This window comes from Pseudopodoces humilis, chromosome 2, assembly GCF_049639895.1.
Source record: "Pseudopodoces humilis isolate 2021_Gansu_Grassland_sample_001 chromosome 2, ASM4963989v1, whole genome shotgun sequence".
NCBI lineage: Eukaryota > Metazoa > Chordata > Aves > Passeriformes > Paridae > Pseudopodoces > Pseudopodoces humilis.
In genome coordinates, this window is record NC_142201.1 from 10,176,887 (window position 1) to 10,192,644 (window position 15,758).

The 15,758-nt window shown below is 35.5% G+C and overlaps 1 protein-coding gene across 9 annotated transcripts in view; it reads left to right on the top strand.

Annotated features, from left to right (window-relative positions):
* Window positions 1-15,758, top strand: part of DMD (dystrophin) — a 1,137,330-nt gene that overhangs the window by 872,768 nt on the left and 248,804 nt on the right. For all 9 annotated transcript variants that reach the window (XM_088068904.1, XM_088068916.1, XM_088068923.1 and 6 more), the window contains 2 exons: window positions 3,610-3,821; window positions 10,666-10,820. In XM_088068904.1, the coding sequence (XP_087925030.1) occupies window positions 3,610-3,821; window positions 10,666-10,820 (367 nt within the window). The remainder of the gene's footprint in view (window positions 1-3,609; window positions 3,822-10,665; window positions 10,821-15,758) is intronic.

A 15,758-nucleotide genomic window follows, 5' to 3' on the forward strand; every position in this document is an offset into this window, starting at 1 on the left:
GGAATTCATTCAGTGCTTCCCATGGCTGGGCAGGTGTTCAGCCATCCCAGGAGAGCAGGGCCCCATCACAGGTAATGGTGATTTGGGAAGACAAACCACTCCAAACATTCTCCCTCCATTTCATACACTGAGCCATGGTGTCACACGGTCTGGAATATCCCTGTGATCAGTTTGGGTCACCTGTCCCAGCTGTGTCTCCTCCCAGCCTCACAGGCACACCAGCCTTCTCAGCAGTGTGGAAAAGCAGTAAAGGAAAAGCAGAAAAGGCCTTGGGTCTGTGCAAGCCCTGCTCAGCAACAAAACATCTCTGTGTTATCAACTCTGTGTTCAGCACAAACCCAAAATACAAACCCATATTAGCCACTGGAAAGAAATGTAGTTATCCCACTAAACCCAGCCCAGTCCTATATATAGACATTGTGACCTTAAGAATTTTATAAAGTCTTGACAGCAGAAATAGCCCTTCTAAAGGCTGTGGTCAGAGTGTCAGCCTGAAAGAACTCTGGACTGAGATTCCTCACTGCTGCTTTATAAAACACTCTTAAATATATTTATAAACCTATTCCCAGTAGTAGCCAGTCAGAAAAAGCCTTTTGTATGTTCCAGTACCCTTGCACAAACCATCTATGATGTTCACAATTCAAAAATTGTCTACTACTGTCCAGCATGATTTAATAACAACTCATCTGCAATCAGTAACTCAGCTGCAGGTGAAGGGGTTCATGAGTTCCTGGGATCAATTCTAACACAATATGCACGCAAATTACATTTTCTGAACTTTATTTTTTGGCATAAATCTATAAATGGTATACACCTTTCATTCTGTGGGAAACATCCTGCTAAATAGTGAATATAAGAAAAATAAGTCCTTAAGAGACACTGATTTACACTGTAGTTTCCATTATTGAAGTGAACCTCCTATTTTAAGTTTTAGAGCCTTGGGGTTTTTGTTATTCAAAATTGATCAAATGGGAGCATTATTTAGAAATTGCAAATGTATAGTAAGGAAGGGATTTTTATGTTGTATTAAATTAAATTATATTGTCAGCATTATAAAGACCTATCTAATAAAATATTTTTATATATTTTATCTAAAATAGTACTTTACTTTTTGGTATATATATGTATTAGAAAAGCCTGATTAATTATATAGATATCATGGTTTGTTTAACTACAAGTGAAGTACTTTGTTAATTGGGTTTGCTCACTCACTAGTGCAAGAAAACATTTATTTTGGGTTGTTTTATTTTGTTTTGTTTTGTTTAAAGTGGCTACTTCCTGAACTCTTCAATTCTAGTTTGTAATAAAGCAGAAATATATATATATGTATATATATATATGTATGTATGTATGTATGTATGTATATATGTTATTTTATTGAGTGAGTTAAGCCAAATATTTTCACAGTGAAATAGGAAATGTTTCTCATATGTTTGGAGCTTGTGTATTCATAGTCACTTGTGTAAATGGGCTCCCGGGATATCCTGAATACAGTTTTCATTATGCAGCTTCACTGTCCTCTTGGGTGGGAGAATTGGTCATCATGGGATCCCAGGACTGTGTTGTCTGATGAGAAACTCAGTCTTGCTGCAAAAAGCACATTCCCTGGAGGAGGACTGCTAAATATCTTACTTACGGACAAACCTTAGGAGACATTATGGAACCAATTAATCTATAAATATTTTGATTTTTGGTGATAAGAAATGTCAGCATTTCTTACTAAAAGCAGCTCTTATGAAAAATTGATACAACTGTTGATCCAGCTTTCCTTTGAAGCAGAGGGTTTTTGTTCATTTCTTAATCTTCTCACCCCGGCCAAAAATATAAAACAAAACAAAACAAAAAACCCCAAACTACCCACATCAACAAAGAAACATATAATAAAACAAAAATGGGTGGGACTTTTGTAGTTTATGTTTTCTTTTCCACGGTCAGCTGACACAAACAAGCTGTTGTACTTCTGTCTGCAATGTACAATGCAAAATCTCCAGTATGCCAGGACTCAGAAGATATTAAAGTCTCAAAGGGGAAAGGAACTCAAGTAATGATTTGCCAAGAAATAGGTGGCAGCTGTTGCCAGTGACGCAGTGGAAGGTGTTTAGACTTTGTCCTTAAGCCTCCAGCACAGCCCTTGAGCCATGTGCTGTAGCCTGGCAGGGAGATTTTGCTCAAGCGGCTCACTTCTGTTATTCACCCTTTCTGAAGTCTACAGCCTCTTTGTTGTTTCAGGTGTACTCTAAAGCTTACATCAGAAATCCTGGCCCAGAGAGGCCACAGAAATGAGTTGTTCTGTGACATGAGTATACAGCTTCCTAAAAAGAGGGGTTAGATTTGCTTCAGATTAAATTTAAGAATTTGTGCCTTAGGCTACCCTTGTTGTTCTCTTGATGGGGCTTTATGTGTTCCAGTTATGTTTCTTCTGTTCTTTTTGCTTTTTCTTTGACTTAAACAGGCTGCTAAGTGTGCTTACTCAGTTTTTCTCCCTAGGCTTCAGCAGGGATTGCTGAAAGGTTTTCTTCTTTCTCTAAACCTCAGCTGAGTTCATGGAAGGATATTTATCCTTTCTTCTGGAAGAAGGAAAAGTGCTGATAGGTAGAAGTCTCTTTTCCCTGCTGAAGCATTTCTCTTCCAGGTGTTTAGGCTGCACCATTCTGGAATCAGCCTTGCAGTGAGAGGTGAAGTGTTGGAACTACCAGCCAATGAATATTTCAATTGCTATCTGATTACTCTAGGAATTTCAGTTCCCTTCCCTAGAAGGCCTGTGAATTTGCAACCTAGTGAAGAAGTCTTCAAGAAAATACTGAGAACATATTTTTGTTCTGACTAATCTCATGAATTAATGAATGAAATGTTTATTCCTTCATTCACTGTGCAGATTTTATTTTTTGTGGAGTTTGGGGTTTTTGTTTATATTGTGTCAAGCTTCAGCTGCTTGGACAACTCTATCTATTGGTGTTTCTATGCTACTATGGACGAGCCCGGTGCTGGATGCTAGACAATGCTTATCCTCAGTGATTTTAGTGATTCCAGTTTCCAGAAATCACATTTCTTTCAAGTAGTGGATAAAGCTCATTGTTATTTTATATTTCAAATGAGCACATGAGAAAATTGTTTAGCCTTTGCATTTTGCTAATATTTGCCTCGATGAAATAAGAAAGTACAGCCATCAATTATATCTTAAATAATAAATCTTCAACTTGTATTATTCATGTCCCACAGGATTTATTCTTCAGAAAATCCTAAACCTTGTGTTGGTTTGTTAAGAATGAAGGATTATTGCAGACACTTTTTCTCAAATGTGGTCCTATTTCATAAGGGATTTTGAGGCATGAACCTGTCATTTCTTGCTGCATATGCATTGAAACTCATGCTGTGTGTCATAATGCCATACTGTGTGACCCAGAAGAGTTTATCTGTTCTTTTTTGTTGAACTAAACTTCTATGTGATTGCAGTTTAAAAGTACAGAAGTTTTCTTATATGGTCAGTTCTAGAAATATTAAAATATTTTTTCCTTCCTTTAAAAAACAGAATTTAAAAAAAAAAAAAAGAAAAAAGGAAAAAAACCTTTTGAGTAATTCAGCTTTTGTTTTCCCTTTGTGTTCCACCAGTTGAGAAGATACAGAGCCAGTGGGATGAAGTGCATGGATACCTCCAAAGCCGGAGGCAGCAGCTTCAAGAGATGTTGAAGGATTCAACACAGTGGCTGGAAGCAAAACGAGAAGCTGAGCAGGTTCTTGAACAAGCAAAAGCTAAGCTTGAATCATGGAAAGGAATCTCCTACACCGTGGAAGCTTTGAAAAAGCAGAACACAGAACATAAGGTCACTACTGAGTATTAAAAGATTTCCATTAGAGTTAATGAAGTCGTTAAAGAAAATGTCCTCTAACTGTTGTCCTCTAACTGTGGACAGTGTACATTTCCAAAAATCTTCCACAGCAAACTAGAAAAAAATTAACCTGCAAAGTCTAAAATATGTGTCACATATTACAGAATATGAAATTGGTCTTAACAGTCATAACAAATAGCTGTTTGATCTTGCAGGAATACCTACCTTTGTAGAACAAGTATTTCACATCTGTTCAACAACAGCCTCAGAGCACTGGTACTGCAGACTGGGAAATCCTGTAGTATTGGTGTGCCTGTGGCTGCCTGCACTGCTAACGAAGCTGTATAGATTTCCTGGAAGTAACTGAAAAAAAGTCACAATTTTACCAAACTAAATGGATATATTTCAGAAATCAAGCATTTTAGATTTGCCACAAGATTATCTCACCAGCTTCAACCTTGACAGGGTTATTAACTGAAAACAAAAACCCTGAAATGGCTGCTCTTGTGATTTTAGCACACATTGCCACATTATGGTGCTTAAATGGGTTAACTTATATAGCTGAGCTGTACCTCAGGTAGAAAATATTCTCTGTTGCATCACTTTGTAAGTTTTTTTGTAATGGAAACAGTCATACTTTGGTGTCATTCTTCATGTATAAATTTTGAGAACAGCTGTTTAAGATTAATAATATCTCATTTTCTGGTTGGGGAAAACCAGGATTTAAACCAACCAATCAATCAGCCTTCTAAGTTGACTCCTGCTTCTATGGAGAAGTATTTTGTGATAGTCTCCCCTCCTGCCCACCAGATTTTTGTAGGTTTTTTTAACTCCTACCACTCAATTTTTGTTTAACGTTTATGTTCTTAGAGCAGTCCTATTTACACAGGTGAATGGTAATGAACTGCTGTGAAGAGTTCATGTGGTAAGGTCCTCATCAAATGGTTTTGCTGCCAGAGAAAATATATGTAGAACTTCACAATTGGTTCAGTGATCTCCATCATCAGTTAGTTATTGCATTTTGAAGTAAATGCAAAATCTGTTGGGGTTTTACTTGCTTTTTTTTTTTTTTTTTTTTTTCCTTTTGCTTTTCTGTAAGAAGCATAAAATGTTCATCAGCTCATTGTTTTAGAGATGAGCTGAGGTTAAGTTTTCTCATTTAAGATTGTGGCAAAAGGGTCATTGCTTGGGAAGGGTAGATTATGGTAAACAAGGGCAATCACTCACTAATGTATTGGAAAGAGATATAGCTCTTGTGTAGTACTGTCATTCAGCATAGAGGACTCCCGTTTGTCACTGTCTTCCTGTAGAGATACAGTGCTGGCTTCTGTCCAGTGTTTGTTAAAAAAAAAAGGAAAAGCTCAACATAGTCAATGTCTCAGCTCTGCAAAGACTCAATTAACGAAAGAAACAGTTCTGTGCAAGCACTGTCTTATAGTATTGAGTGTCTTATGTTTTGAAAACAAATTACTTAACTAGAAAAACAATTGAAAATATTGCTTTATAAATGGATTTTTGTCCACTTTTTTACAAGAGTATATGAAGTTGGGATGAGGTCCATGTAAGAGTGTATGCTTTATGAAAAAGAATGTGGGGTTGCTTTGGATCAACATTATCCATGGAGAGAAATAAGAACATGCCATTCTCCTCCTCCAGCCCCAGAGTTCCAGAGAAAGAATTATAGTGTACTTATTCACAGAATGCATCTCTACCTATCTCTATCTCATATCTAGTTTGAGAATGGAGACCTGCAGATTCTTTTGCCTCTTACTTTAGAAGCAGTTGAGCTATGTGTAATCACAGCCATTCCCACCAGTCTGGATCCAATGAGATGGATGTGTTGTGTCATGTTACAGACATTAACCTATAATTTTAATTTCAGTGTCTCAGCTAGTCCATCTTAATTTGTGTCCTCCTGATGCTATGAACATCAACAAGCTCTACTCTTCCGGATTGTTGACTTTCATTTTTTAGGTTTTGCCTAGCCTTTCTTCCTCAAGTCTAGAAAAAATTCATCTCTGTCTTAGAGAATAGGGAATAGGAGGGGTGGGGGAATTTATTTTCTTTTTCTTTCTTCTTCTCTTTGTGTTTTTTTTCTGTGCCAGCCTTCCTAGAGGAATTATCTTTGTCTGCCAGTAATTCCTATTGTGTCAAATCCTTCATCAAAGTTTCTCGGATGTGACAGCATCAGCTGTTACGTTCATGCTTGAAATAAGGGGTCATGAAGTCTAAGGAAAATGGAAATTTACTATTTTTTTTTTGAGTTAACAGCTTTATGTTTCTGCTGTACAGTATTAGCTAAACTGAAGGACCTAGAAATATATCAAGTTCTCAAAATAAATGCTTTCCAGGCTTCTGTGCCAAACACATATATTTTGATGTTGTCCCCTGAAGATGTAGAGTAAGTAGGCTGTCTTTTGGCTTGCTGTTGAAGATGAAGCTGAAATTTCTATTCATTTGCTTTGAGGGAAAGAGAGAGGTCAGTGCGAGACTTAATAAATTCTTTAGACATTAATTTTGTCAGCTTTGTATCTCAACACAGCTCGATGTGAGTAGTCACCAACTGTTCTGATTTTCTTGTTAAACACTGTAGGTCTGTCTAAAGACAGCTGAATCAATGTGTAGACCCTTCTGCTCTAGGGGAACTTTTAATCAGTGCTTGTGTTAATGTGCTTCTGTTAGGGCATCCTAATACATGAGTACATGGTAAACTCAGCAATACCAGCCTCTCAATTCTTGTTTTTTTACAGTGCCAGCATAAAACAAAATTCTATAGCTTGCTTGTATTTAGCCATTAATGTTTTTAAAATAATTTTAAAATTTTGTTTCTGACATTTAAAAGATAAAAGTAACCAGGCATAATAGCTAATAATTTAAAATATTATTAATTTTAATCAGAAATTAATTCAGAATTGAGAATTACAGCATTTTTTAATTTTTTTTTTTACTTGGTATTCAAGTACTAAACTGGTGTTAGGTGTGAGGAATCAGAATATGGCAATCTGGCCAATGAGAGTCTTTCCCCATTAAACCCTGTTTTTTATTGTTCGTTGGGTGATGACTGCAGATGGTTAACTCAGCAGGCTGAAGGTTATAGGTGTATAAATAGTACACAAACACACCTCAACTCCTTGCATCAACATGTCATCAGAACATAAGCTAAAACTAGCCTTTTCCTAATAGGATATTGAGCTTCTCTTTGAATGAGAAGAAAAAAAAAAAAAAATTTAAAAACCAAAACCAAACCAAACTGCTAGGATTGACTGTTCCCTCCTTGGCTCCTTGCTTTGGTAGGAGCTAGTGAGGCATCTTTCCTCCCTCTATGCAACTTCATTTGGGATAGCCAAAGTGAAGAGGAGGAAGGATGGACACAATGTTTTATTCCTTTCCTTCATTGACCAGTTATTTCTCCGTCTAAAAAAGAAATTAAATAGCAGCCTGATTACATCCCCTGCCCTGCTGGGACTCAAAAGGCCAGGTAGCCTTCCAGTGGCAGAGCCCAGGGTGTGAAATTTATGTCTTGAATTTGTGAATAAGGCTGAGGCTGCCTTTGCTTGCCTTTCTTGCAGCACAGGAACATACTAGGACCCTTTTGCCATTCTCTGTGTACCAGGATGAAGAACAAAATCAGCATTTTGTGGGTTTTTATTATTCCTGGGCTGACAGTGTACTGCTTTGATTTCACTAAAATAATTATGTTCTTGTTATTGACAATGTTGCAAACACCAAATTAGAATTCCTTGATTAAAAAAATAAATTCTTTAAGCATTTAAATAAAACATGCTGCAGATATACAGAAAAAAGACAGAAAGTCTGATTTTCCAGATTTGTGATATATACACAGAACTGGATGGTGTTGTACATACATATTGCTATATTTGGACTACTGTGTATCGTTGATTTTGTTCCACTGGGCAATCCTTGGATAAAATAAAGTGCAGCTCTGATTTCATTACTTGTTTTTAATCAAGGGCTCTTAATTGCACAGGCTTTATTCCTAATAGCATCAACTAGTCTCTTCTAATCAAAAATTATAAATAAATTTATACCTAAGTAACATGATAAATGCACAGCCTTAATTCTTTAAGCCTTTTAATAAACTCAGAAAATGCCAGTGATAACACAGGCAAAACAAAGAGAATGCTTTAAATAGAATGCCAGAAAGAAATTAAGGTAATGTAGCACTTTCCTTTAAAAAGAAAAGAACAAATGTGGTCTCAAATAGCTAAAAGATAAATGAGGCCTAAATACACAAAAGGGAAAAGAGGAAACAAAAATACCACAAACTGTGAGTATAGTTCTGAAGTATACATTGCAGTAATGTAGGAGGACAGGTTAATGGGTCTCTGGTGGCATAGACAGGTAAAACTTGTACCCCAACACTTTGTTCTCAGTGTCTGCACACAGAGCCAAGTTGAAGCATGCACTCCTCAAAGCTGTTGAAAACTCACATATCAATTTCCAGTAAAATAGAAAGTACAAATAATTTCCATCACCAAAGCTCTCTATATTCATAATTTCTTTCCTGAGTGATGACCTCATGTTGTAGTGTCAGGAAGCTAATGGATTAATGTTGAAGTTAATGGTGAGAACAACACTTTTGGAAATAACCTTGTAATGGATCTTCACGTATTTCTTTATTATAAAACAAGAATTCAAATCTTTTAGAAAGTCAATTTTATACACGTGTGTCTGGGCAAAAATATCTTATTTTCAAAATAAAGTTTACAGACCATTAATTTACAATGCAGGCAAGATGTTATGGTAACTTTTCTATATAAAGCAGTGAACAGTCAGTCTGCTGTGATTCTTTGAGAATAAAAATTACCTGCATGCCTGTGTAATTTTAAACAAAGAGAAAGGTAGGGTAAAACAAAGACAAAAAGACCTAAATGTAAAATAGATACTTGCTATATAAAATCTACAAAACTGAAATGGTAATTACTGTAGAATTTATTTACTATATAGTATTTTGTGTACATATTATTATGTTTATGTAAACATGAAAATTTATGTGTTTGTTGTATATCATTCTGGCAGGAAAGGAGCTCAACTGGAAAACTGTTTCCAAAACAACCACATGTCTGTATCTTTGTCAAAGAAATTAGTAGTGTTTTCTACAAAATTATCACCTCCCCTGTCTAGATCTCCTTACTTAGCAAAGAGAAATTTCTTTTAAAAATTGTCTTGACAGCTTCATCTTAGGTGAGTTTAACCAGAACATGTTCAGATGGTTTCCAGGATTACGGGTTTGTAGGCTCTTCCTAATGTTTGATTGGTAGAAAGAGGATCCCTTGTTCAAAACAGATAAACAAGGTGTTGTCTGGTGCCCAGTAACAGAGGCACCTGCCCTGTCACAAAGAAATAGCACAGGAAAGGGGGGAAGTGCCTGTTTGCAGTTTTAAGGTATGGAGAGAACCCAGAGGGGCTGAAGTAGCCTTTTAACAGAAAAGAGTTTGGGGGAAAAATTGAACCCCCTGCCCCCAAAACTCCATTTGGACTCTATTCAAAGAGCAAGTGCATTTTAGTCCCAGTCTAAATCAAAATGAGTTTAAAGACCTTCTGAGATTAAAACATAAATACATAAAATATTTAACATTTATTTATTTTTACTTAGTATTTAGAGTCCTTCACTAGGGATTACATGTAAGTTCAGCTCTATGTGAAGAATTCCTTATCTGAGTCAAAACAAGATTTCAAAAGGAATACTGCTCTGGGAGAAAGAAGGGAAAAAAGCTATTTTTTTCTCTACAGACCTTTCCTGATTTATGTAATAAAGCAAAACAATAAAGACAGTTGAGTCTTACTGTTTGTTGTCAATAGCTTCAAATGTTTACATGCAACTTACTCTTTCTATTTACAAACTGTTTTTCAACTTGTATGGTCCATTTTTTTTGGCTAGTTGGAGTCTGTTTAGTACAGAAGTACAAGCAGGCAATCAATTAACTTTGCTCTTTCATTTTGTTGTTACACATTATGGATTAAATACACAGCTTCAGTGCATTTATATGGAAATTTGCTCTAATAGAAAGACTAACAGGAAAGATGCATGGGAGTTGGCTGCTGGCTGAGTGACTATTCTGGATTTCCTGGCTTGCTTCTGTAGTGAGGCAGCTGGTCTAGGTGGAGAGTAGAAAAGGAAGAAAGGAGAGGAGAAAGTGGAGAGGAAAGAGGGAAACAAAGGATGACCAAAATTAAAAAAGCTTTTTAGTATTAAGCATAAATTAACATTATAAAGATATGGATAGGCTTACCAGTAGTTATTTTGCTGTATTGCAGATTTAATGCTATTCCAGTAGATGGCACTAATTACATAAACAATTTGCTAAAATGAACTACATTTTTTAAAAAACAACCTGAAAGCACAGGTATTTAATTGTCCAAATCAGTATTATTTCACAGTATAAAAAATAAAATTAGTCAGAATATATGATTTCACTGTATTTTCTCTTTCGGTATTCAATGTCACAAATAATTGTAGTTTCCATAATGCACAGTAATCCATCCATCTATTTGTGTCTCAGAAAAGAATAATCAACATTCTAATCAGTGGTTATCAATTTCAGCTGTCATGTCTCCTCCGCTATTTAGAAGTTGGTTGCTTGGTCCTCTCAGAGTTTAGAAGTAGTTCTGTGGTCTTATGTCTAAAAGAGTTTAAAACATTTAGAAAGACTGATTTTCATTTCCAGTAAATCTGAGGAAGCATTTTTTTTTCTTTTTTTCCTTCTTTTTATACAGATGGTGTAAGTTACTCAGCTCCTTTTCTAATAATCATGCAATGCATGTGAACATTTAGTGTTGTTCTGAGGATTATTCTTTCTTTCTCTTTTTATTTCAGCAATTCTCAAAAGAAATACGACAATGGCAAATAAATGTAGATGTGGCAAATGACATGGCCCTTAAGCTGCTCCGTGATTATTCAGCAGATGACACCAGAAATGTACAACTGATGACAGATACTATTAATGCATCGTGGGCTGCCATTAATAAAAGGTAGGATACAAATTCTGCTGTTGGATTTGTTGTTGCTCTCCATTAACATTCGTTGTCCAGCTGCAGTTGGAGATTATAGAAGATGAAACTTTTGCAAATGATGTGACTGTAGTGATTGTGACTCTTCTGTAGAATATTTTTTTTAAATATGTCTTTAGAATAGCATTTTTTTATCGCAAATAAAATTTAGCTTCCTGCCAATTGTCCTCTGCTATAAACAGCAGCCAACTAACTTAAGCTGATAGGTTGTATTCCAAGTATTTAAAATTGTTTCATATATCTGTACTATTTCCACATCACGATCACAATAGTGATTCTGACTCATTAACCAAATCTGAAAATGACAGACATATCCTATTGAAGCAAAGTATCCTATTGAAGCAGGTTCAAAGTAGAAATGTTATCCTGTATCTTTGAAGCAAATCTCTAGTCAAGAAAGTTTTTATTAAATCCTTGACCACTTTCTTGTTTACAGTTTGCGGTCTTTCAGTGTTTGGTTTAGATAACAATTCCTTATTAAAAACAATTTTTTTTTGCAGCTTGCCAACAAATTGTGAATCATCTAATTTGCAATCTATAAGATTATAACATATTGCAGTAAAAATTACTTTCTTTATAATAATAAAAAAGTTTTAAATCACTGCACATAAGATTAGATAAGTAAAAATTATATGAAAGTTGTTTTAATCAGTATCTTGGATTAAGCTTTATAGTTTATAACTGAAACTATAAATTAATTAGATCTTAACATGTTTTTAATTAAAGTCTATGAACAAGGCCAGAGAAGTCAGTTTAGCTAAATATGTAGTAAATTCAGTAGATCTTCTCACATAATGGTGGTTACTTAAATCACTGATGACTACAGAACTTTAATGTCACTTTTTGTTTATTTTGATGGTCATATGAATGAGTCACTTTAGTAGCATTTTCCTGAAACAAACTTAAAACTGACTTAAAACCCTGTTCAAATGAGAAAAGCAATACTCTTGATGTCCACTAAAAGAAAGACACACAGTAATTTGAAAGTTTTTATTTTTAACTAAACTGAGATTTTAGTATAAATATTCCATTTATACCTGTTTGCATTTCTCCTGTTATAGAAATAGTTGGTTTAGCTTTATTAGAAGTAGCCATATATTTAGGAAATAATGTTTTGCTCACTGTGGCCTGAGAGAGAGTTTGGGGAACTGTCTGTTGCTGGATGAGTCTAATGCTCAAAACCATTCCCCATGAGTAGATACAATCAGCAGCTCAAAAGGATTAGATGTGAGAACCAAAGGAAAGTTCTTCTGTCTGTATTTAGAACTACAACCCTTGCATGGTGAGAAGTCCAGGATATGTGTGTAGCTGCTGTGGCTGCTCTGCATTAATTGTGGCCAAGGGTGCATTTTTAAATCTGTTAATGCCTCAGCACAAGCCCAGGTGTGTCTAATGTTGCCCAAAGGTGAGAATTGCCATTCTTGCACGGACTCTGCCAAGTACTAGGCTGAGAGAGAGTATCAATTCTTCAAAACACATTGCTTACAAGCTTCTATAAAATGCACAGAGGTGTTAGATGAATTAATATAGTAAATATTTTTTATCTAAGAAGAGACCTGCTTAGGTGATTGAGCTGCCATTTCCCTTAAAGAAGTACAAAAGGATAGGAATAAATATGAACTGTAAAATGAGTATCCTAGTTTTTATTATATGATGTTGTTGTATTTCTAATATATTTTTAATTTCTTCTTTTGTAAACAGCTTTTGTAACACTTGTCATGATTTGGGAACTTGAAAAAGCAGCATGCTGCAAACAGTAGTTGATAATCTTCTCTAAGGGCTGGATCACATTTTTTTGGTCTTTTGTGAGACATTGATAAATATGGACATACTAAGGCATCAAGTCAGCGCAAGTCTTTTACTTGGAAAATTTTCTGTGCATGTAGATTTTTTAGGTTTCTTTGAAGCACTAGTCAGGCATTTTGCTCATGCAGCAGCTCCTGAGTGAGGCCTTGAAAAAATGTCCTAGATTTCTGGAGGGATTTAAAGACATGTAGATGTGAGACTTAGGGACATGGTTTAGAGGTGGCTTTGGAAGCTTTGGGTTAAGGGTTTAACTTGATGATCTCAGGGGTCTTTTCCAACCTAAATGATTCTGTGATTCCTTTGTTAAACAACCCTGTGGAAAGACATAATGAAGTCTATGGGCTTTTGGATGATTTAAATGCCAATTTGTTCTGGTTTTTTGAGGAGATTTCACTTTGGATTTTTTTCCCCCTCCTTCTATGCTTTGACTCCAACTTTCAGGTTATTGCGTAGAGAAATAAAAAATGGGGAAGGTGTTATGGTTTTGGGGATGTTTTGAACTGTAAGAGAATATTTACTCAGTAGAAAGGAGACATGCTTTGTCACAGTCTTCAAGAAAAGCTAGTTTCCATTCAGATATGTATGGAATGATTTCAGATATATACATGTGTTATTTTCATCTAAACAATGAATAGTGCTCTGATGACTTGGTCACCTCACAGTGATAGTAGAAATAGATTCAAAATTATGTTCTTGACCAGTATTTTACAAGCAGTTTTATCACTTTTTATGCATATCTTAAGTACCAAGAGGAAGTATGCAGCTGAAGATTTTGCTTTCTCTCTCTATATTGCCAAGTTAAATGGACCAAATATTTTGTGAATATCTTCTTTTAAAAATTAAAACTAAGAGTTGCTTACATTGTTTTGAACTGTTTTTTTCTTAAATCTGTTATTAATATCAGAATTGTGTGTCAGTGTAAAAAAAAATGTGAAACCTGCTTTTCCATGAACAAGTTTACTGAGACAACAGGCAGGCTAGCAGTAGTAAAATTCCACTTTGCCTGTTGGTAACAGTTGCCAAAGGAAGTACTTCAGTCATTAAGGCAACATCTGCTAGCTTGTGTTTTGTTTTGCTTAAGTAGATTTGCAGCTGATTGCTGTGTGTTTACCCTTTGCCTTACTGTTGTGTTTTACAACACTGAGCTATAACCAGTACCTCTCTAGGTCCTTTAAGAGACAAGCTGGTGAATGCTGGATGGCTGCTTCCCTTTTTTACACCAGACACTTTTTAATTTTATTTTTGTTGTTGATACTGCAAAGGCACACTAAAAAGCACATAACATGTCACTTGGGAAAAAGCCAGACTGACTTGTAAACAGGCCTCTTCTCTTGTAGAACCATTGACTTTCCAAGAAATAGTCATATTATTTAAGCTAAAGCAATTAAAGAAAATGTGATCTCTATTGCTTGCATTAAGAAAAATAAATCTAACAGATGAAGTCTTCTCAAGAGGGGAAAAAAGTGCAATGATAGAAGCAACCATTAGAAATCTGCTACATAAAAAAAATATTTGGTATGGTAGGATTATGTTACTTACTCCTTTTGTGGAGGACGCACATTTTTTGTGACTTACCATTAAAAAACATCAACAGTTGCTTGTATTTTCCTTTCCTGTGAATCAAATAAATGTGGATTATCATTAGCTTAAATATTAAACTAAAAATGGACTTAGGTCTTTCTTAAATGGAATGTCTATTATGAAAATAATTGTATAACATACTCCAAGAATTGTTTAGGATTCCAAACCATCACTGTGTAATAGACATCTTCAGATATTCACATCACCCAACAGTTCCTGTGGCCAGGCTCAAGGGAGCTCAGGCCACACAGCAGGTGTTGGGAGCTTTCACTGCTCAAGCATTTTGGCTCCTGAGACAATATAGACGACACACCACAATCTAAACATAAAAAGTAACTTTCTTTTCCCCACTACAAGGTATGAACAGTGAAAAATCAGCGTGAGGAGACGCAAGGAGATGTGTTTCTAAACCTGTTTGAAACACCTGAGGTACCAATTCCCATGTTTAACTAAGAGTGGTGTTAATTCTCAAATGCAGGCAGTTGTATAAACACCTCGATTTTGCACATCAGCTGGACAGTATGAAATGTAAATGGCCAAACAAACTAAGGACATAAACAGTACAAAAGTGTGATGTGTTATCTCCTTCATATGTAAATGCCTAACAAAAGAGTAATTCTAAGTGTTAAAAATGTCATCATCTAGATTTAGTCCTTCAGCAGCAAATATTCCTAATCAACTGTTGCTTGTTGTAAAGATACAAATATTAGAATGTAACCTTTATCTGTACATTAATTTTGTAAGTATAATTTTGTGACCTGCACTGAAAGAGCTCAATCATTCTGCTGGAGACAGATTTTCTTAATATACTGTACCTGTCCTGACACTACTTTATGTTCCTTGTGGAAGTAATCACATTTGCTTTACAGTTGTATTGCATTCTGGGTGAGAAAAACTGCATTTACACAGTAGCAGCAGCTGCCAGAAGTGTGAATTTTGTTGAGTTATACTGAAGATTCATAGTTGGTTCCAGTATCTAGACTGTATCTAAGAGCCATCTCTGGAAAGCCTATTTGCTCTTTTTGGCTTGGATTGCTCAAATCAAGCAGCAAAAAATTCACAATCTCCAAGCAAGCTCATCATTTCCCTCTCCACTCTCCTGCTGTTTTGAAGCTTGGTTTGCATACCTAAAATCTGTATAGAACCTGAGTATGACCAGCTCCAAAAATTCTCTGTGCAGGCACACTTTGTGGCCATGGGAATCTTGTTTACTTGAGAAGTCTGTTTGCATATCTGTGCCTGCAGTTGTTGTCCTGGCTATAGAGCTCCATTCATGGGGGTGTGAGCAAGAAATCCTGCAAATGTGACTTTAGACAAAGATGAAAAATGTCACTCTCTTATGTAAATTTATTTTTCCCAAAAAAAATACTATGATAATTTTCATTTTTATCATCATTCTGTGGTGATTGGTTTTCAATATAATTTTGTCAGGCTCAAAGAAAGTAGATGTGAAGGAGACTACTTCTTTACAATGAATATATCATGCTGAAGCTTGTTATTTGCAGCTGTTTA